This window comes from Ursus americanus, chromosome 4 (assembly GCF_024610735.1).
Source record: "Ursus americanus isolate L20-20 chromosome 4, mUrsAme1.1.p, whole genome shotgun sequence".
Lineage (NCBI taxonomy): Eukaryota > Metazoa > Chordata > Mammalia > Carnivora > Ursidae > Ursus > Ursus americanus.
Genome location: NC_142130.1, coordinates 6,994,653 through 7,018,750, shown reverse-complemented (window position 1 = coordinate 7,018,750; position 24,098 = coordinate 6,994,653). Strand labels below are relative to the sequence as shown.

Below are 24,098 nucleotides of genomic sequence, written 5' to 3'. Positions count from 1 at the left end.
CTCTAATTAAGGGGTAAAAGTTGTAGTATCAAATACATCAACATCATCTCATCGCTGAGTGCTGCTTGGAAAACAATCTGTCCAATTCTAAATCTGGGAGGGCAAGGCCTTTTGTGATTATAAACTCCTTGGGAGCTTCCTGAAAGCTATGAACCTATTTCCACTCTCTTTTTTCTGTGTGTGTGCATGCACACGTGCACGTGAGTCCACACTTATATGCAATTTCAGGGTAGAGCATCCACTTGACTGAATTCAATCCATGGGTCCTCATACTCCAGGTTTAGAAGCTATTATTGGGGCAGCTTGATTTTCTATAGGCTCTTACTCCAGGAGAGGAAAATTAAATTCTCTCCTGTAACACATGAACTGCTCAGGAAACTTCTATGCCTCAGCTCTCTGGTTGGAGCGTCGGGGCCAATAAATTGCATATAAAGAGGACTTACACATTGGGTTCTTTTTTATTTTGATATCATCAGAAAATTGTTTTATTTTCCATATTCTATAGAAATGATAGAACATCATTATATAAGCTAAGTCTTAAACTCACAGATACCTTATTTCAATGATAAATGTCTTGGGATGAGCTGCTTAAAATATTTCCAAAAGGATTTTACATGTTCTAAGTACTTAATGTTGCTACTATGTTAATGATTTTTACCCTGAACAAATGAGGACATCTGAATCCAATAATTCAACTAGTTTCCCCTCGCCTTGGGATTTTTAAAAGAAATCACTCAACATCCAACATGCCGGCTATATTTTGAAGCTACTTCTTCAAAACCACTCTTTTCTTATTGAAGACTTCAAATAATCTTTACATAATCTCACTAGGTATTCTTTTAAAAAGTGTGGTTCTCACAGCAGGCATGCATTTATCCTCTCTTCCTTCTTTCTTTCCTATATAATTTACTGTAACTGGACATATTGAGGTATTAAATCAACATGTTTATTGATTATCTACAAGGCACTGTGTCAGATAGGATGGGGAGAATATCTACTGTCTTCTGGAGAATATCTACTGTTGAAGATAAGATGTGGACCAGAATAATATAAACTTAATGTTATGACTGTTATTTATAGCTTTGTGTATAGAAGGTAAATATATTTGTTATATTTATCTGGCAAATGATAACTTTATTTTACCTCAGAACTCCATAGTAAATAGAGGGTTCGACATCATCATTCTTTAAAAATTTTTATTTATTTAATTTTTTAAAAGGAGCTAGAAGTTTAGTGAATACACCATAAGGGAACAGCGGGCAGGACAGCAGAGGAGAGGCTGTCTGCCAGGAGGCCAGTGGGTGGAGGCTGTTTTTAAAGGGGGAAGGTGAAGAGATATGATGACAAATGGAATTTTTCCTTTTCTGGTAACTGCACGGGGTTGCAAGTAGCCCATTGGTTAGGTAGGGCCTACGGGTACTCTGAGTGTGTGTGTCTACGTTCAGCCAGGGGGTCACTGTGGGCTCTTCTGCCTTGATCAAGTTTCTATTGCTCAAGCCTTTTGCCTAAAAGCAGCCTCTACATCTCCCCCACCCCCTGGAACAATTTTGACCCTTAAATCTTTAAGGTGCTGAGAACATCATCATTTTTAAAATCTTTCATGAAATAATAACATTTTTAAAAAACTGGTATTTATTTCCTACCAGACAAAGCTGTCAAATTTGCATTTTTGATGAAAACTTCAGTTATTCCAAGAGCCTTCAAAACATCTTTTAAATCAATTTCCTGTTCCACTGTGAACCTGGAGAACACAGAGGGGGGAAAGCATTTAGTTACAGCATCCTGTTACCTGGGACAAGAATAAAAAATGTTGGATATGTTGATTTTAATGATAAATTATGCTAAAACTGGCTTTTGACTGCTAGTATTTGATTGTGCTTATAAAAAGAGGAGACAGCAAAAAGAATAATGTATCAGAACAGTATTAAAGTATTAAGTAGGAAAACTATTTGATGTGGACACAAAACTGTGATATATATGGTGGAATAAGTGTTTTGAGGTCAAGAATATAAAACATGTAAATGAGTAGCCTTCAAAATCGTGTGACCTAGTAATATATTGGATTTTTTTAAGCTGTCAATGGCTAATCAAACATTTACATTCATTCTTTTCAGAGCATCCTTGCTCAGCTCCCTGTGGAAAGGGAGAGCCAACATTGTATCCAATTGCTGTATAACAGATACATCTTACATTTCAACTCCATACACTCAGAGGAAGGAAACATAAAAGCTACCATGTTAAAAAGATATATCTTCCTGGTTATATTAACCTCCAGGACCTAAGCCTGTTTTCCAGGTAGCATCACAGAAAAGATGTTAATCAACGAAAGTGAATTAAATATTACATATTAAAAACTGTACAGTTTTACAATTATATTAGAGATTCTTTTTTAAGCAAAAGAATAACAAATTTGTATTTTTTTTGTGCTAATGGGCTTTATGAATTATACATAAATGTGCATCGCATTTGCAAGAAGAAATAAAACATTACTTAAAACTGAAATGAAAATAAGTACAGTGGTCATGAACAGAATATTAATTTTTAAAAATGGTTTCCACAGAGAGCCTGATTGGTCCTAATATAGAGTCTCTCCCAAACCAGTGAATTGTATCCCCCATCTTTCTAGTGAAAACCATGGAGCAAACATGGCTGCATTGACACACAAATGCAGTTGTTGTTTTTTTTTTAAGCAAAGGTTATTACTTTTTCATAAAAAGTGAGAACAACTAGAAGTAAACATTTCCTTTTCTCCTAAGATGTTGCTTCTTGATCAATAAAGATCATAAATGTAAGTTTTTAGGCAATGGGCTGTATCCTTAAAAAAGCTAAGTTTGTCACAGTCACAAAACATCACATTAGCATGATTTCTGATGTCTGGTTTTAAGAATGATAAGGGAATGGTTGCTATAAACAACACTCAGACATCAAGAGGAATAATCGGGGGAAATAGTTTTAGCAAGTTCATGTTTATGGAAAATATGACAAATAGAGAAATAAATGTATAGCAAACATATTAAACCAAGTCCTGAATTTTATCCATATCCTACACTTTAACTTGGACTTAGCACTGTTTCTTTTGTTTCCTACAAAAAGCAGATGTTGGTTGTGAAAGTAGAAAAGGGGGATGAGTAGGGAAGTATGGAATGTCTCAAAGAATACATTCAATGGCTTGATTAAGGTGCTTTGCGTGTGTGTGTTACATTTATTATTGATTGATTGATTGTCACTTATATGGAGATTACTCTATACCAAAAACTATTCCAAGAGTGTAACAGATTAGTTCAAATATCACTAAAATCCTTGGAGGTAGGTATTATTATTATCCTCAGTTAACAGAAGAAGACACCAAGGAGGAGAAAGATGAGATAACTTGACCAAGGTCATATGGCTAATAAATGGCAGAGCAGGGGCATGGATCCAGGTCGTATTCTATATGTCCTGATCTACCTGAAATAGGAAAGTGAAGGAAGAGATCAGTAAGGATGCTTTGTACTTCTTAAGAGCAACCTGGTTTGTTTCACACTTCTGAGGTTTACTGTTTCAGGTGAGGATGGTAATTTAGCCAGGTTGAATTTGGACAAGTTCCTTAATTTCTGAGCCTTGGATTTGGCATGTAGGAAGTGACATTAATAATACCTACCTCACAGTATTGTTGCGGGGATTGAGTAAAGTTTGTAGAAGTCCTTTTTTTTTTTTTTAAGATTTTACTTATTTATTTGACAGAGAGGAAGTGAGAGTGGCAGGCAGAGGGAGAGAGAGAAACAGGCTCCCTCCTGAACAGAGAGCCAGATGCAGGGCTCAATCCCAGGACCTGGAGATCATGACCTAGGCCGAAGGCAGACATTTAACCCACTGAGCCACCCAGATGCCCCTCCAGAAGTCTTTAAAAAAAAAAAAAAAGATTTTATTTTTAAGTAATCTCTACATCCAACATGGGGCTCGAACTTAAGAACCATGAGATCAAGAGTTCCATGCTCCATCAACTAAGCTATCCAAGTGCCCCAAAAGTTCCTAGAAGTCTTAGGATGGTTCCAACATGTAGGAGGCATGTAATAAAGGGCAGATTGTGTTGATAGCACTTACGACATTGCAGTGACGTATAACATTCACATTACTATAGATGTTAAGGTGTATATTTGCACTTTAGTAGTGGTGGAGTAATTTGATTAAATAGCTATTTCATCTCTGCTGCTTTAGATGTAAATTAGTCAAATCTAGTATCTTTTTTATTTCAATATCTATAGTGTCTGGTATAGAACAATACACATACATTGAAGTGAAAACAATCTAGGTGACCATGAGCATGTTTGTTCAAAGTTGAAGACAGGATGTGAATAATTTCCACTATCCATTTCTCGTCTTTGTTTCCTTATCAAACTACCGAGAAATAGCTCTTATGCATTTACTATCTCTTTCCTCTTACTATAGACTAATATTCATAAAATAATCATTATCATCTCCCATACCTGAGGGCTCACAATGTCCCAGACACTATGCAAGTTCTTTCACATACGGTATCTCTTTAATCATCCTATGATAACATCACAGAATCCTATGAGATTATGTACTATTATCTCTATTCTACAGAAGAACAAACCAAAGTTCAGACAAGCTAAGCAACTTGCCCTAGTCACACACCTAGTAGGTGGTAGAATGAGGATATGAGCTAAGGTCTGTCTGACCGCAAAGTGCCCCACCACTAACTATAATTCTAACAATGGCTATTTAAAAACAAACAAACTATAGGTAGATTTTACATTTCGCCCACTGAACTTAAAAATAAAAAGCCACAACACAGCTTTTTTAAACCCAAAAAAGCATGCCTATTTTAATAATGTAATCGTGCATTTGCAACTTTCTGAGTAAGTTGAAGAGGTATGTAGAGGGCAGAAGCATCAGAGACTCAGGTGTGGAGAGCAAGTGTTAGAAAAGAATAAATATATATTACATATAAGGAGGTTTATAAAACTTGTAAGCAATTAAGAAACTAATCAAGACACCTTCTGTAGAAAAACCTAATAAAAAGCACTCATGTCAAAGAACAAAATCGGACGGCTTATGTATTAGTTTTCTTTTATAAACATGAAACTAAAGTGCTTAATTTCTAAGACAATCATTTCAAACTAACAGGATGGTCTCTGCTTACAAAATAGAAAACCACTTTATATCCATTGATTTCTAGCACTCTGATCACAAATGATAAATCTGAGCCTACAAAAGTCAGAGTGGAAAGATATGGCAGCCAGGTACCTCTACATTCCAAGTATTAAGTTATTTGATATTCACTTTAGAACAATCGTCTTGCGCCTTATACAATGAAGAGGGTAATGTTCATCAGAACAAGGTTTTTAAAAAAAATCTTACTGTTAGAAAAGTATATATAAAGCTACCCATGGATTAACACAAGGTGAATACTAGGACTTAAAATGTACACTGAAAATAAATAATAATAGTGATAACAGATAATAATTACATGATGCTTACTCTGTGCTAGGCATTATTCTAAAATGCTTTTTAGATATCTTACATATATTTTTTACTATATTAGCCAAAATGTTTTTGCTACCATGAGTAAATTGGAAGAATATCTGGTAATCTCATTTAAATCTTAGAAATGTATGACTGTGCATTAACCTTTTGGTATTTCACTGGATTTGTGATATCACATAGGTATAGCAATTTTACCCTCTCCTGAATAGAGTTTTATATTTTGTATAAAAATACAGTTTCAATTCAGCATCTGATTCCTGTAGGACTTATCATTCAGGGGGAAAACTAATAAAAATACAAAAGTAGTTGCCCCTTCTCCCCCCTCGATATACCCTATACCTTTTAAAAAAGGCATTTCAAACCTATATGCATAAAATCTAATATAATAGAAAGTAAAAGCACCTGTGGAGCAGGACAAGAATGTGGTCAAATTATAGAAATGCAAAGTTGCCGTTTCAGAGTAATATCTCCATGTGAATAAAATTATACAAACATTTTAAGATAGACACTTGAGTAAACCTAGGAAATGGCTCATAACACATTTTTACCCTTGCTAAAGTGAGGTCATAAACATCATTACCCTCATCGAACATTTAGCGTATCCTAATACTATCAAATGGGAGGGGTGGATCGTTTCCTATTGATTATTACCTACACATCAGTATTTGAAAACAGTCAATTTCTTCAAAAGGGAAACCAGATTCATGTTATCTAGCTATTTAGCCTTTCTCTCTATGCACTAACCAGGCAGAGGGAGAGTTCATAGAACTTCTGCAGTAATGGATACATGGTAATCAACTGTGCCTAGTTTAGTGTCAGGCATTAATATGAGCAAGCAAGCTAAACTATTTCATAATTGAAGAGTATCTCTTAGAAAATGAAAATTTAATTTTCTTCTGCTGCCACGTTCAATTTCTCAGTGGACAGGACCTGGAGGCCACATTTTCTAGTGAATATGGTTGAATTAGAATATGTGATACTTATTAAGCATTCATTTAAAATTCTGTTAAAATACGCCTAAATAACTGCGTCCTCACGGATTTGAAGCATTTGGACATGCTGCACTTACTTCATGGAACTTAATAAGGGAAGCATTAACACTGTACTGAATTTCTCATTTTATCAAAAAAGAATTTCTTTAAAAATATACAGAGAAGTACACAATATCAGTATCAGGCAAAGAAACATGAGAAGAGCATTTTAGGCCAATGCAAAAACATGCATAGAGACCTGGAGGCAGGCAAGAAGCATGCTATCTGTATGTAGCATGGCAACGTGCACATGGGTAGTACATGGTACAAAGGGTTTGTTGTGGGGAGTGGCCGGAGGTAGGGTTGAGAAGAACATCAAGGCCCTGCATAGATTTTACTATTGAATCCACAGGGAGAAATTTCAGCTTTTTCCTCCTTATTTATGGTTGCATCTTGGCACTGAGCACAGAAACTTGCTTGTGCTTCTTCCAACAACGTGGGAGATTATTTTCTCTCCAGCTATAATCAACTTTAAATATTAATGAAATACAGAAGACTGCCAATGCAAATGATATTCAGAGACGATCTATTGAGAAATCTTCTAAAATGAAGCTAAGAATATTGACTCGGATCTGAAACTAAGTCTTGGTAAATAGTACTGAGTGAATCGATAAGTGAGCTTGTGTCTCTGGGCAGGACCTCGTGAGTACAAAAGAAGAGTTTACAAGAAGGAGAAGGGAGAGAAGGAGAGGAGGGGAAAGGAGGGAGGAGGAAGAGAGCAGGTAAGACCTACAATTCAAAGGCAGTGGCCAGAGTTTTCCTGAGTCGGAACCTACATTGACATCTCTCCCTCCATGCTACCAGAGGGGGCCCACAGGAGCCTCGTACCTCGGCAGGTACACTTCCACTTTTTGTTTCTTCACAGAGTTTGCCCATTCTTCAATCAGCTGTGCTTTAACCAATGGCTCCAGAGTGGCCAGTGGAACTTCCTGTCTGGACAATACCAGCATCATACTTATCTCCTCTCCCTCATAGGGTATTTCTAGGACTTGGTAGATACCACCAGCTTCATTGGAGCCATCACTAAATTCTCCTAAAACAAAAAGAAAGGTGATCAAGGCCCATATCCCAGCTCAAATAAAAGGTTTAATTTGTTATAACTTTCTTCCAAAATAGTGTATAGAATATAAGAAATTCAGGCATCCAAGAAAAAGAGGGTTTTAAAAAAAATAGGCCCTGAAATCAAATGAATCTTCAGTCCTAAAGAATTTATTTTATTTTAGAATCCCTAGAATTATATCAAAATTGTCATATGTTCTCTAGATTTACTTTTTATTTTTAAATGAGATACTTCAAATGAATATATATTTAAAGAATATCTTTAGAAATGATGCTAAGTCCTGGTTAGAAAAATAAAGCCCTGGATCCAAGTGAGATGTAATTCACATTTGCAAATACCCACCTGATTTCTAAGGAGGGAAAAATGAACCACGTACTACCTGGGACTTGATTATTACCACAGCTAAAAGTCTTGAGGCCAAGATAGCATAGTCAAAATGAAATCTATTACATTCTACAGTAGTTACCTAGGGTATTTGTGGTGCTTAAGGCCTTCAAATTAAGTAATGAGGTTAGTTAGGTAATGGGCTTTGTGTTCTAACAATTTAGCTAAATTCACCAGGCTTCCATAAAAAAAATAAAGAAGTCTTTAAAACAAATGGCCCTGCTGTTACCTTAAAATTTTCCCCATTTTCAAAAAGAAAATGTAATGCTTCTGTTATGAGTATTTTCCTATAACTGATCTAGGTCCTTTAGACCATTAAACATTTTGGTTCTCAAGTAGTGTATACGAAGGATTAACACCCTAAACTTCTGAAAAGTCCAATGAAATATCTTTGAAAGTAATGTCAAGAAAATTGAGTTGTATCACAAATCATAGACTTTCAATAAATAAAACTATGAATGAATAATTATGTCTGAGCATACATACACAGTCTGAAAGCAAAATTTTATAGAAATGCTTGTAATTCAAAAAGTGGTAAGGAATCCAAAGCAAGAGCAAAGTGGAACATATGGGTCGCTGACAACCACCCCAAAGCCAATGCTTTTTGGAGTAACCCAGAATGTTCTTATACAAGGTCAGGTGTTTGCCCATGAATAAAGCCACTCTGCAGGTGAAATCAACTTTATAAGTTAAAGAAGTATATTGGAAAACTGTCAATGCATATAATATTCACTCAGGATCTAATTAGAGGCCTTTGAAAATGGAGCCAAGGAAATTGAATTGTAGCCCAAACAAGATTGACAAGATATTTGAGTAATAAATATTTCATGTTCTTTCTTAAAAACTTGTTAATATACTGCAAGAAGAGAGAAATAAAAGCCAGAATGTCTTACCATAATAAAATTCCCCTTGTTGATACATCATTGGAATTTGGACTTCACTTTCGTCATCTTTAGTGAAGGAAAAGGTTCTAGTATTTTCAGGTCTAAATTGTGACTTCCAGCTTCCCTTGAAATAGACAGCATTGATGAGGGCCAAATGAGTGCCAGCATCAAAATCCCTTGGGGATACCAAATCCTTCAACAGACCTATTCAGGAAGAAATGAATAGACGAAGATTCGTATTAAATTTGAAGGTGAAACGGATCCAAAAGGCTATCAAACTACTGTCTGATAGAGTAACCAGAAAAACTGTATACCATTACCAAATTTACAATAAAAACTGAAAGTATCTTGATTTCAAAGGGAAAACGTCACACACACACGGGCACACACACACACACACACACACACACACGCACACACACGAGTTACAGATTAAGGAGATCTAAAACACACCCACCTGCAATAACACTGGTAGGATCTTGACACGTGTAGAAACCATCGAACCACATACAACAGAATCTCAGGCTTCACCACTTTCTAGTTGTAATGATGCATGTACAACTCTTAACACAGAGTAAGCCCTCGATAATCTTTACTGAGCTTATTCTTGAACAGTGTACGTGATTAAAATGTCGACCAATTAAAAATTCCCCCCATATATATTAGATATCTTTCCACCAAATATAACTGCATTAGACCAGGTGAAAACAGATGAGTGAAAGCCAATTGAACTCATCATGACTTATTACCTATCATTTGAAATACTCCTTTACAAATCTATTTTCAAAGATACTGGGTCTTTGTTGATAGCTAAAAATGTTTAAAAAGATTTTGGAAATAGACAGCTTTTAATCATTCAATCTATTCAAAGTGGATTATTATTCTTGACTTATTCTTTGAATGTTAAAATATGAACATAAGTTTCTTTTATCCTACATTTTAACGTCATAGTTGAAAAAGTTAGGACCAAAATTTGTATTATAAATACATTTTTAAAGAATAGATTAGAAACAAATTTTATTTATTTTTAAAAGATTTTATTTTTTTACACCCAATGTGGGGTTCAAATTCACAGGCCCAAGATCAAGTGTCACATGCTGAACCAACCAAGCCAGTCAAGTACCCCAAGATTAGAAATAAATTTGAAAATAAATGTGTCTCTTTTAATTCTCCACTTACTTGGGCTTAAAATGGGCTGCTCTTTTTTTTTTTTTTTTAAGAAATCCTATACAATTTTTTTGATTACCAATCAAGTTCTGTCATTTAAAAGCCCAACTCTGGGGGCGGCTGGCCTGGGTAGTTCAGATGGTTAAGATGGTTAAGCGTCTGACTTCAGCTCAGGTCATGATCTCCAGGTCCTGGGATTGAGCTCCTACCTCAACGGGGAGTCTGTGTCTCCCTCTCCCTCTGCCTCTCCCCCTCCTTGTGCTCGCTCTGTCTCTCGCTCTCTCTCTCAAATTAATAAATAAAATCTTTATTTAAAAAAAGCCCAACTCTGATTTTTAACTCTTATATTCTGTTTTAAGTATATTTTTAAGAGGCCCACCAATTGCCATCCTAACTGGTATCTAACTTCTTAAATAAGTCAGTGCAACCAAAATTCCATACAGTAGTTAAGATTACCATGCAGAGGAAAACCATGATTGAAGAGACAGATTTCAGACTGATTTATCACAGTGCCAAGATTCTTCACATGCCAAAACATTTAAGTTCTTTCAAAAATGTTTATTCATGGTGCGCCTGGGTGGCTCATTTGTTAAGCATCTGATTTCAGCTCAGGTCATGATCTCAGGGTCCTGGGATTGAGCCCCACATAGCGGTGAACCCTGCTTCTCCCTCTGCCACTTACCCTGCTTGTGTTCCCTCTCTCTCTGTCTCTCTTTCTCTGTCAAATAAATATATAAAATCTTTTTTAAAAATGTTTATTCATAAGCAATGCCTCTAAAAAGACTGTAATCTATACAAAATAATTATTAGATACTCAACTAAATGCTAACATTCAAAAATTCAAATGGAGTGAAGAGACAATTTCAGAAGTAGAGGAGAGTTAAAACTAAGCTACTAGAGAAAGAAAGGAACCAAATGACGTACTATTTGTGTTATTCTCCACCCACTTATTAATATGGTTGGCCACAGCTATATTTTGACTGAAGTCCACATGATTTACTTCTGCTTTAAAGTATTTTTTCAGCATTTGCAAAAATTCCTCATTGACATGAAATCCATTTTGCACAAAGAGGGAATTGGCAATTTTCATCACATACTGGCTCTCTTTAGCAGTTACCATGCTAGAAAAATCCTTTAAGAAGGAAAATTCGTCACCTGCAAAATGACAAACAATAAGTTTATTAGTGGAACAAACACAGTGAATGACCACCGGGAGTGGAGAAGCAGTAAAACACAGCAAGGGAGATTGATGAGACAGGAGCCCAAGGGAAGAGCACTAGTTTTTTCCCCGCATCGACATGACTAGCAGGTTCCAATATTTGTGCCATTTCTACATTTTCAAATTAACTTTGAGTATTCTACACTGGTATTATTTTTCGTTTTAACGGTTGTCTCAGTAGAATCTATAGAGATTTTTTGGTTGTCTCCTTTCAAAGTACTTAGGTTATTCTCATTAAATTGGTCTTCATTTTATATTTAACAGGAATAAGAATTAAGCTTAATTACCTAATTTAAAAATCAAAATATTCCTTGAAATTTTACTTTCACTGGGCTTTTTTTGCCTTATAACTAAAAAAGTCCCTTAGAAATCAGGGAGTTCTTAACTTTTTAATGAGTTGATTCTCATGTATAGTAAAAGCATTACCATAGAAATCATACATCATGTCAAAATGATTACAAAACACCTTTTGGCTAAAAACTTTCCCCAATACATAACATTTTCATAATAAACCATTTCAAAAAAATTATTGGATGTTACTTAAAAAATGAAGATACAATTGGCTTTAAGCAAAGATTTCTGATATTCTTAGAGAATCATGTTGCTTTTCTTCATAGCAGTTACCACAGTTGTAAATTTTCATTTATTTATGTGATAATTGATTGACACATGCCTCTCCCTCTAGACTGGAAACTCAGTAAGAACCATGCTTGCTTTTATTTATCCACAGTGAGGTTTATTTAAATAATAATAAATAAAATCTATAAGTTTCTTAGATTAACTCAGCTAAGGATGCAGCCAGGAATTAATACATTTCTTGGGTTTCCTAATGGTTCTCCTAGCCATACCACCTCAATGAGATCACCGTCTCACATTATGTGAGTATTGCTACCTATGGCCCAAGACAACATAACTGAGTTGAAAGTTAAAGTCAAACCACCTTGAAAAATTAAACTTCAGCACACTTACCATTTTTCAGGCTGTCATATCCCATTGAATGACGGATTTCCTTCAGGGTAGACCCTTGGGCCCCAAGTTCCATCATTCCTATAGCGAAGGTAACACTCAACGGAGAGAAAAGAATATTTTCATCTTCCCCAGTGGCTCGAAGATGGTTATACATATTCACTGACAGCTCAGCAATGGTTTCATCAGGGGAAGTGGCCCCTAAAGCCAGACTTTGCAGAACCAGCAAAGAGAAGAGTCCAAGGAAAGCCATGTTGGGAGAGCTCAAGCCTGGAAAACAGTAATTTCCATATTAATCATTAATTATCTCTGAGAATGGAGTCAAAGGCAAAAAAATAAAAATAAGAATTATCTCTTGGCAAAGTTGTAAAGCAAACCGAGTTTCTAAACATTTACTTTGTTACTATCTCCTAACAAAAGCCCCTTTAAAGGATATGTTGGAAGGTACTATTTTTAAAAAGGCAACTAATAGTCAAATGAACAAATAACATTGCTAAATTCTGAGGATATTTCCAGGAACAAGGTAGCCCTGGTCCCCACCTTCATGGACTTAAGAGCATGTATAGCTACGTATATAATGGAAAATTATAGACCATGTTTGGTGAGGTGAATGTATCAGTTTTTCATATCTTCACCATATGTATTTTGGTCATGATTTTGAAACAATTTACTCTAGCTTACACTTAACTACATAGGTCCAGGAAAACAATAATGGAAACCGAAAGGTATTTACAGAGTTTAAGATGAACTAGTGAAGTCAGGCATTTGAAAATGTCGCTCTACCCATTTACTATAATTTATAAAATTAATGCACCATGCAACTGGGTTGCCAACTGGCAGGAAAAGCTCAGACACACACCTGCCACCAGCCCCAGTTTATGCAGGCCCAGCTGCAGAACCCACAGGAAGTGGTAACCCAGAGAAGAGGCAGGCTCAGTGCGTCCGTGTGCACTTTTCCCTTCCACGGCTGCTCCCTATGAGGCTGCTGCTCCCAGTGGTAATCTCTGGGCAGGGAGGAGCCTTCTACCACACTGTCCTTTTACACTCAGGCTGATATTACTATTTCAGCTTATATCAGCCTATGGATGCTTCTGTTTCAATGAATATATCTAAATATCAGATTTATCTGGTTCTTGAACCATTTTCTCTTTGGAAGAGAAAGTGTCAATGCCCAGACATCTCTGGATAATATTTCTTCCTCCTGGCACACCAGTGTTCCAGAAGCCCTGTCTCCCCACATACAGCACACACTGACAGGCACCCAGCTGGGACAGAATTCCCTTTTTCCTTGTATTCTCCCTCTTTGTCACTGCAGGCATCTAAAAGCTGAACTGCCTAGTCAAACAATTAAGTGGCTTACTTGTTCATGACCTTCAAGAAAAAAAAAATTATCATGAAAACAGCATGTAAAGTGATACTGCGCAAACACATTTGGAAAATCATACTTCAGTGAGCATGGAGCATTAACGGTCCCCTTTACTCAGTTAACAGAAGGCATACATACACATTTTACTTAAGAGCAAGGTGTTTCTAACAGGGGTTTGAGTCAGAATGTCCTCCTCACTCTGTAGTGCTTTTAATTCCAACTTCCAGACAACTGCTTACTAATTTGTAAGTCCTTCACATTTTAGGGTGCAGTTTTAGGTATCAGTTTTGTTTTTGTTTTGTTTTTTTGTCTGAGCAACTCCAAGCACTGCTGTTTATCCCTCTGCTTTTATATTAAGGTGTAGATCATTCTCTTTTGTTCAGGAAGGTAAAGCTCAGCCTGTATGTAAATACGGACTCACACCCCACGCTGTGGGAGACAAGGGTGGCTGCCTGTGGGAGAGCAAGCGCACTGCTGCAGAACAGGGTCTGTGATGCATGCAGCGCTGGGACTGAACCCCAGGGCAGGGAACAGAGCTGCCAGCCAGCCAGCCTGCGGACTGGGGCCATCAGTAGGAGGCTGCCATGGCAGTCTCTCCTCCTTCTGGGCTCCAGAGGACCCCAGGAAAAGGGGGAAGCAGAATAGGGGAACTTTCTCAATCTCTAGATTCAGATGGAAATTTAGCAGGTACCCTTCTAAGTTGAAAGAGACCCTAAGATAGAGCTGGTATTTAATACTTAGGATGTAACACTGGTTATTAGAACTCAGAAATCCAAGTCAGACTCAAAGGCCCATGCTCTTAATCCTGACACTATCCCACTGTCGGACATATCCCGCAAAGTCCCAAAGCCGGGCCTCATTACTTTCGCTTAATGTTATCTAGTCAAAGACCATGAAGTTGAAGTCACTAGATGATAGTGGTATCTATCTGTCATTCAGTAACATGGCTCTTTGGAAACCATTGCTTTTCACATGAGTATCAAATTTTAGGTTAACAAAAAGGTGTCATTCATATAAAACAAAAGCCAGCCTATTGCCAACCAACAAGCATTCTAGAAAAACAAGGCCAAGTCTATCATATTCATCAGCATTTTTATTTACAAATGAATGTGCCATGAGATAAATAAGCTAACACATTATGTATGACCTTTGGCAAATCGCAGGCCTTCTCTCAGTCTTTGGTTCCTCATTCATGAAATGAAGATGCCAGTCTCAACTCTACACGATTATTTTATCCTTCCTGTTGGCTCATCTAACATAGCGCTATGAAATGCCATTCATTCAGCCAAGATTGAAAGAGGTACCATGAAGATACCAAAATGTATAAGCACGGGATCTTGTCCTCAAGACACTCACAGCATTGTACAAGAACGGGTCATCCACTATAATGGTTCTTCTCTTTTTAAGAAAACAGATTCTTTTAAGAATCAGGAGAAGGGTAAGCAATCTCTTCAGAAAACGCATGCATGTGGCTAACAGAACATTGCTTTCACTGGCCGAGGTATCTGCTGGGCTCAGGTTAGGAACCCCTGGTCTGTAGGAGATGGTCCAGATGCAGAAAGAAGCAGTGTTTGGTGGACCTGCAGCTCTGCTGTGTTTCCTTATTGGGGGAAAGAGATGTCAAAAGCACTAAATGTATCTTCAGGCTTCTGGTAGACTCCTGGAAAGAACACCCGTTTGTCTGAGAGAGGGCTCCTCCCAGGGCAGCGAGCAGTAGCAGGCCATGATTTACACGCTCTGCCGGGAATAGAAGTGGTATGGCTCTGAATGGTGGGAGCGAGTTACATCAGGAAACCCTTCAGTCAAGATTTAAAGAACTCTGTTCTGGAAACACATTTTATCTATAGTTAAGTGATCTTTCCTTCTTTTAAAGGCAAAATTTCCAGTGTGCAGGAAAAAAATGGCTTCTGCCAGATTGGTCCAGCCTTTCTGATACTAACTACCCCACCCCTGGGCGCTGGCCCCTTCACCCCTGCTGCCTCTGACTACTCCTTCTAAGCATTGTTTTTCTGGGGAGAAGGGAAGATTTCCTTTCCTTCTCCTACCTTGTAAGTGGGGAGTGCTCTCCAGGCATCTCTTCCTGGCCCGCTTCTGTGTACTGTTCTTCTCGTGCCTGCTGGTGAACTTCTCTCAAAACAAAGGTACTTCAACTAGTATCCCTGTTCATATAATTCCCCAGTAAGTAAAATTCTAGCTCTGGCTTTCCTTTTATCTTAATTCCTAATGTGCATTGCAAATTGTTTTGGGATTGTCTTAATCTTTGACTCTTGCCAGCACTTCAAATTCAAGGTGGCTCAAACAGGACTCTGTCAAACCCATTCTTTTTTTTTTCCCCATTTCTTTCTTAAAACATCAAAGTCTTTGACACCTGTGCACCTCTCTTTCCCTTACGTTCAGTGAGCTGTCAACACTTATTCCATACTGCGTTCCTGACACTTCTTCTGTCCATTAACCCATGACCACTCCCATAGCCATAGTGGCAGTTCTCCCTCCTAATTCATCCTCAAGGACTCCACCAATGACTTCCATCCATTCTCAGAAGCCCAGGTTACTGCCCTCTTCAATCCAAAGGAGGCATAGGCTCTGGATGAATTGTTTTGATGTACCATTATGAACAGGTATTCCTATATTTACAAAGCCTCACAATCTCCCTCATGCCTCTAGAGTAAAGCCCCAAATCTTTAGTCTCACTGTACTGTGATCCAACATGTTTCTACCCACCACTCCCCTTCCTTCAGGGATCCTGCAATTCAAGCCAGACTCCTTTTTGCAATACATACCCCAGAATTTCTGTCTCCTGTTGCTGGCTTGTGTCGTTCTCTGTCTGGAACTACTTCAACCTGGCTCCATATGTTCAAATCCTAACCACTCCCCAAGGTTCTGCTCCACTTCTATTTCCTTCGTGAATACCCTCCTGGTTCTTCAGTTACAACAGCAATCTCCCCCTCCTCTGACATGTTGGCACATTTTATCTCCACCTCTCCAACAGCACATACCACTGCTTCCTTCTATTACGGATATTTCTGTACACGAGTCAGCTCATTTCCTCGGCTTTTTGAAGACACAGATAGAAGTGCATTCCTCTTTGTCTATCTTAAAAAAATGAGAATAAGCACTTAGTGCATTACGCATCGTAGGTACCAAATATTTGTTGAATGAATATAGCTTGAGATGTCAAGGCTCACAAATGCTGCATAGGAAGGAACAGCAAGAGGAGCTGCTGCCCCTCAATTCTCGAAGCTACTTTAATCTCAGTCCACAGGTAGTAGCTCATTTCCATTTTTTATTCCCTTTGATAAAGTGTTGCCTTATTGAGTCTGAGACCATCTTTCCAGTCTGACAAAGTGGCTCTGTCACCAGTGCTGGCATAACGCGATGGCTGGACATGCAATGCATTAACAGACAAGCGCACCACCTTGAAAAATCACAAAAGGTGCTACCCAAACGTTACTGTCTTCACATCAGTCTACAAAATGCCAGGGCCCCACCATTAATCATAATAATCAACACATTCTAAAATGAATTACTCTCACATGGAGCATTACTTTGTAGATTCATTATTTTCAAGCTACCGAGTAAAAGGCCTTTACATAAAAACAAGGGGCCTCAGTACCAAAATAGTAGTAGATTGTGCTGTTGTGCTAGAAAAGCCAGAGTAGCTGAACTACGAATAAATCGCCATTAACTCTTGCGTCTCTCCTCTACGTTGCTAGTGGTACAATAGGTTGGGGGCATGTGTACGTGAGTAATGCGCTTTGGCGAACACTTCATTCAAACAGGTCAGGGAATTAAATCTTATAATTGAGGTGTGAGTAATCACAGAGTAGAAATCTAGCACAATAAGAAAGACTTAAAAAAAACTTTCTTAGTAGTTACTCTTATTTATAGAAAGATTGATATTCATAAATGCAACTTGTTGCTTTTTTTGGATAACTCAATTATTTGAAATGTTAAAAAAAATGGTTTCATAATTGTGAACTAACTAAAAAAGAAAGGTGCTCTTTAGAAGGTGAAAAAACATGGCTGAGGAAGATCCTTACTCCAACAACAACAACAACAGCAACAAAAACAGCCATAGAAAATAACTAAGGAAAAAATGCCTAAAGCAAAGAACATTATCTTGAAGCACTCTGGCGTATTAATTCTCAGAATTTTGCACGTAGTTATTTTTTTAATTGAGGGAACCAATATAAGGTTGGTAACTTTTTATTTTTATTAAGTTAATACATTGGGATGGGGGCTAAACAGTTTAACAAAAATAATGCCTCTTACAATCACATAAAAGAATGAACATTTTGTGATGAAAAGAAGACAGTTCTTCAGAGTGGATAAGTTTGAATTCATGGTTTCACTACTTTTTCTTTCTTCTTCCCCGCTCCCGCCCCCCCGCCACCCCATGGCTTGGCACTTAGTGTTTGGAAGCCACTGCTCTAAGTTTGGTTAGTACTAGTTCACTTGGTGAAATCTGGAGCAGGTTGGTCTCCAGACGTTTGTTCTCTGATTTACTAAGAGAAAGGGTTGACCTAGATCAGCAGCAGTGAAGCTGGAAAATTTGTCAAAGAATTTGTCACACACAAAAAAGGAGTCATGACTGGGGTGCCTGGGTGGCTCAGCTGGTTGAGCATCTGCCTTGGGCTCATGATCCCAGAGTCCTGGGATCAAGCCCTGCAGTGGGCTCCCTGCTCAGGAAGTGAGCGGCTTCTCCCTCCGCCCCTCCCCTTGCTTGTGATCTCTCTCTCAAACAAATAAATAAAATCTTGGGGGGAGAAACAAAAAAGGAGTCATGACCTTGTGAAACAGTCTGTATTTTAGCAACCTGTAATTTAGCAAATTTCTTCAATGGCAACATGTGTAGCGCTCCTCCCCACCCCCAATTTTAACTTTTTGGAAATTAGAATAAATCTTATGATCAATGTCCAAAGAAACCAGTCAATCCTCAGAGATACAAGCTGTACTGTGCTCATTTCATGTGTAAGTGTCATAGCCAGAAGAGTGTAAACTTCTGGCTACTTGTTTATCCATGTTTCCTCAATCCACCTTTTTTTCATTGGTGTGCCTCCCACAGTCAAAGTTTTGCTTAAACTTGGACCCAGAGCTGTCCTCAATAGCACTGTACTGTATGGCAGCATGAAAAAGAAAAAGGGCCACGGACGCAGTGAACAGAGGGGAGGATGTAAGTTTACGGTAAGTGATGCAAGCATTTATCACGCGAGAAATGAACCTACTGATTTTCTTGTAACACAACAACCGAGTGTTTTACAAAGGATCCACGAATATAAGACCCATGTATGTAAGTGAATTTGTGCAAGGATCTGTATCTCTTGTCCTTGGGATATATACAAAAGAACTGTTTGTTGGATGCCAAGGAGCCCAATTAGAGGCATAAGAACTTGCCAAATCTCTCGATATAAATCACAGTGTTTTCAAAGCCAGGAAAGGTAAATGATCCATGCGTGCTTTGTGAAGGACTACTGCTCAGGCAGTAGGCTGTCAGTAGTTTCTTGATAACTTTCCAATTAGCTGTAGAAAAGTGTGGAGGGGTGTGGAGATGGAGTAATCAAATAATCAAATGGAAATGGAGAGAATGCACCAGTGGTCTTTGAAATGTCTTAAGATTACATTTTCAATCACAAAGGTGCTGAAAGTTTTGATCAGAAAATGGATTATGAAAAGTATCATGTCATGTGCCTGATAAACAATGGCCAGAAGTGATTCAGAAGGATGAAAAGAAGGCTCAGACTTAAAATCTTAGTTATTAAGGGCATAATATGCTAGCATATAAATAAAGATACTTCATTGTGCTATATTTTAAAAAGAACTGTACATTTTCCTCCTTAAAATGTTCTTTCTCCTTAAAAAGAAAATGCTACTTCAATTGCAATGTATTTTAAAAACCAAGGGACCAGAACCAAGGAAATAAGGAGTGCAGGAGGTTTAATTCTGTAATCATGACATCTATGAAATTATGATCCTTCCATCTTTTTCTCTTTCTTTTGCTTCTCCCCTCAGGTATCTAGCCTGTGGTTCTTTCCATACTCTCTTACATTTTGCAAAAAAACACATCTTTATGTTCTTTTCCCTGTTCTATTGCATCAAGCAAAAAGGAAATCTTACCTGGCATCTTTCAAACAAGGAGTAAACGGCCAGGTAAATCAAAGGGACAGAACTATGGAGAGAGTAAGCTACAGATATGTAATTTACCAGAAAAAATTATGAAAAGACTTGCAAATGGACCCAGATAATTACTGCATGTCTTCAATGGAAAACTATGAATTATCTAGAACATACCCTTCCAGTGCATCTGATTACGAGTTTTGGGCCCTTCATCATCTTTGAACAACTTCATAGTTCTCTAAGTTGAAGATAATTGATAGTGATGCAAATGATTTTTGTCTATAAAAATGCATGGAGTACATGTATGATTGAATGCAATTGATTATTGCCCTGTGGATATTGACCAGTTCTGCATCTATTAAGCAAATGTATTTCAGTATTTCTCATGAGTTTATATATTCATCTGCTTTTTGGACTCTCTAATGAATTGGTTGTAACAGCTTACTGATTCTTTAGTTAATGAGCTAAATAAAATCTTTGATATCTGTTCATTTTATATTTGTTTGAGAGTCAAGATTATAACCTTTTAAAAATAATTATCCTTTAATTTTAAAAATCCTTATAGTTAGAAATTTTTCTTTCAAAAAATGTTTATTTTCATGGGATAATCCAACAATCAGAGCAGGAAGGAACTGGAATATTAGTCTTTTCTTAATCACTGAATATTCCTTGTTATTGGTTGAATTAGTGCTATATCACTGGTACCCCAAAATGATTTACTAGAACTCTGTGGCTTAGAACTATGGATCACATAGCAGCTAGCACCAAGCTGGCTATGCTACAGGTCTAAAATTCTTGGGATTTTGCATGCATCCAAGAGGAAGTTTAGGCCTGGAAGAGTCTGTGGTGGTCTGCTCATTTAGGGACTAACCAGTCCTGGAAATGTTGAGAAATAACCAAAGGAAGATGTGCTAAAACTCCCCCAGAATTTCTAAAGTGCTTTGGTAAATATAAATATATTAAGTCTGAATTCCTCAGCAACAAGAGGGAGGTTAATTGGAATGAAGATGGACCATGACTCACAAGAGTTCCTTTCTTCCAAGGAGCTTTGGAGATTTTTTGGTGCCAAACATCCTCTAACTAGTGGGAGATACGGGTTATAAACTTTCAAGAACATTTCACAACAAAGATAACCTCTTGGGAAATTGTTTGACTTAATAAATAGATGATGAATAAGTAAGTCTCTCGTCAAACATTTTCCCATGCTAGGCCATAACAAATTTCTAAAATCAAAACCCAAAATACTCAATTATTGTGTGTCCTTCAAAAAGTTAGAAAAATGCAGTCCAACAGAACTTCACGCAATGACATAAATATTATATATGTGTACTTGTCCAATAAGGTAGCCATTTGCCACTTGTGGCTATTGGGTATTTGTAGTGTGGCCAATACACCTGAGAAACATGTATTTTAATTTTATTTAATTTTAATCAATTTTAATAGCCATATGTGGCTCGTGGTTACCATATTTGACAATGCAGAGCTAGAAGTAGCCCAAATAGATCTACTCTTCATAACATTGTTTCGCAACCAAATACAAGTGTTTAAAACAAAAACAGAAAAATTAGTAGTATGAACTCATAAAACATCTCTCCTTACATAAGATGTTTTAGTTATAAACATATTCCTTTTCATCAAGAGATCTCGATAAAGAGGCTCCATTTGGAATTCCAAAGGCTTTTGATTAACGCAGGTAACTACCAGGGAAAATAAAGTCAATGCCAACAAGCATCAGTGAGCTGGCAGATCCCAGCCCTCCTGGAAATGTGACTTGGGCTTTCCATAAAATGGTAATGAATAATTCTGTTTGGCACAAGCAGGGAGACTTTGTCCTTGCCAATGAATGACTTCCTTTGGAATACTGTCAGGAGAGCTGAACAAGTGACACACAAGCCCTAAGGCAAGATTCAGGGAGCAGTTTCAAAGAGATGGGTTAAAAAGTCATCATCAATCAAGGTCATGTGTGGCTCAAGGCCATTTGGGAACTAAGCCAGGCATTAATGGTCTTAGCTTACCCATTAATGCTTTAAGAAATCCCTGCTGATTGCTCTTACCCAGCCTAGGGCTTAGCTGTTTAAAAGACTGCAGAATGTTCCTGCTGGGAACACCTTGACCAGACCCTCATTTTATAGGTGAGAAAACTGAGTCATCTGTACTGAACAACTTCTTGTACACAAAGGATGCTTAATGAGCTACTATAGATGTTAAAAAAAAACATAAATTTTAAATGTGAATGCAATACCCAGAATTTAATTCACTCAATCATTCATTCATTCATTCATTCATTCATTCATTCAATAACTACTTATTCTTGCCAACTACATACCAGGTCCTGTACTAGGTGCTAGGGATATGGAAGATAACAGGATGATGCAAGAGATGTGCTTTTGCGGAGTTTTCCTTCATGTATTAGGTATGCATTCCTTAAAGAGATGTCCAGCTTTTTATTCAGAGCTTTAAAAATATTGGATTTTCTAATTTCTCAATATTGAAATATTGCTTGTGTAATAAAGTTTTTATTTATTTTTTTAATAAAATTTTTAAAAGCCAGCTATGTCCCTGAAAAACTCAGATGTAAGGTTGCTTCTCAACACTAGCCTAACTTACCCTCCAATCATTTGCTAATGCTTGAGTATATCTTGAAGGGCTGGGGAAGGAGGTAATATATCCAGAGAAAGTATTTAAAGAAGAAATTCTCACAGGCAGACTTTCAGAGCATTGAAAGCCAGTTTTAAACCTGTCTTGATGATGTACAGTTATAACTGCAAATACAATATTGTAATGTGATTATATCCTAACCAAGGACAGTGGTAGTTAGGGCCGTTGGCCATACGCACCAAAATAGCACAGATATAAGGCATTTATATTTGTATTTATATTCAGTTCTATTTGGGTTATATTTATAGTGTTTCTGTCTTGTCTTTCTTTTTTGAATTCTCCAGCTCTCCCCACTATTTTACTGTCTTAGCTTTAGGAGCCCTTATAGCTGTTGTTATTTTTCTCTTTTAGCTTTAACCTCTTGCCTTATTTCATAAGAATACATATGAGGGCTTGAGGACATCCCTAAACTCTCCTGGGGTGAAATGCATAGTTTCATTTCGCTTCAGTGTCTGTCGAGACCACACAAATCTGTTTTCCTATCTTGGCTAATAACTATAATATTCCCAAGACCCAAGTACTCTTTTACTTAAATGGTGTAGGCCCACAGGTTTCTTTCTCTCTCTCTCTCTTTTTTTAATTTTATTTAATTTATTTGAGAGAAAGAGAAAGAGAGTGAAAGAGCATGAGCAGGGAGAGGGGCAGAGGGAGAAGCAGACTTCCCACTGAGCACAGAGCCCAGTGTGGGGCTCCATCCCAGGACCCCGAGATCATGACCTGAGCCGAAGACAGATGCTTAACTGGCTGAGCCACCCAGGTGCCTCTAGACTCATGGGTTTCTGACACCAAGATGATTATAGAAGGATATTAACATTAGACCAAATTTTGTGAAATTGCCATTTTTACAAGTCAAAGCAGTCAAATGTTGGCATGTTCATATGCTTCAACCTACTATTTAGTGAGAATGTACTATGTATCAGGCCGAGATTAGAACTTTTGTATGCTGTTTTGCTACCTTTTTTTAAAGTTTTATTTATTTATTTGACAGAGAGAGAGAGAGGCAGCAAGAGGAAACACAAGCAGGGGGAGTGGGAGAGGAAGAAGCAGGCTTCCTGCCAAGCAGGGAGCCCAATGTGGGGCTCGATGTGGGGCTTGATGCGGGACTCGATCCCAGAACGCTGGAATCATGACCTGAGCCGAAGGCAGACACTTGACGACTGAGCCACCCAGGCGCCCCTGTTTTGCTACCTTTTATTTCATAGTTATTTCAAAATGTGTTTTGAAAAGTCATCATATCTCACATTTTAAAAATGCATACTAGTTAAGAAATCTGAAAAAAATTTATTATGATTTTCTCTTAAAATTCTTTTTACTTTGTGCTAGAAATGCTAGAAACTGACAAAAAGATCTCTCTGACACAAAACACCAACCTAAATTAGGTGGCTCTTTCTTTAAAAGAAAAAACAAAAAAATGCTTGTGGCTTACTTACTGTACCCTGGGGAAATTAAGTTACCTACATTATTTTCTAGACAGTCTTTTGCAGGACTACTATGGGGAAAATGAAAGTGAGAAAGAATGTGTCAAAAGATAATTTTGCTGCTTTGTTTTTTTAATACTCCTATAAACAAAAGACACAAAATTACCTTGATATTGACTAATGTTGTATTAATGTTACCTGAAAATACCCACCTGTTAACTCTATTTATAAACCTACCACACACATTGTAATAGGGGAATTTCTATAAAAAAAAAAAGTTTGGTTTCCTCTTCCTGTTCATCACTGTCAGTGTCTGAAAAGGCAACTTGTAATCTTTATTT

General features: G+C 37.4%; 1 protein-coding gene across 3 annotated transcripts in view; it reads right to left on the bottom strand.

Moving 5' to 3' along the window:
• The window catches only part of SERPINI1 (serpin family I member 1), a 73,949-nt gene that overhangs the window by 18,280 nt on the left and 31,571 nt on the right, over positions 1–24,098 (bottom strand). For all 3 annotated transcript variants that reach the window (XM_045788595.2, XM_087861382.1, XM_045788593.2), the window contains exons 2-6: positions 12,205–12,471; positions 10,941–11,171; positions 8,859–9,053; positions 7,350–7,554; positions 1,644–1,741 (exon numbers count right to left, since the gene is read on the bottom strand). In XM_045788595.2, coding sequence (XP_045644551.1) covers positions 1,644–1,741; positions 7,350–7,554; positions 8,859–9,053; positions 10,941–11,171; positions 12,205–12,454 — 979 coding nt within the window. In that variant the 5' untranslated portion in view covers positions 12,455–12,471. The remainder of the gene's footprint in view (positions 1–1,643; positions 1,742–7,349; positions 7,555–8,858; positions 9,054–10,940; positions 11,172–12,204; positions 12,472–24,098) is intronic.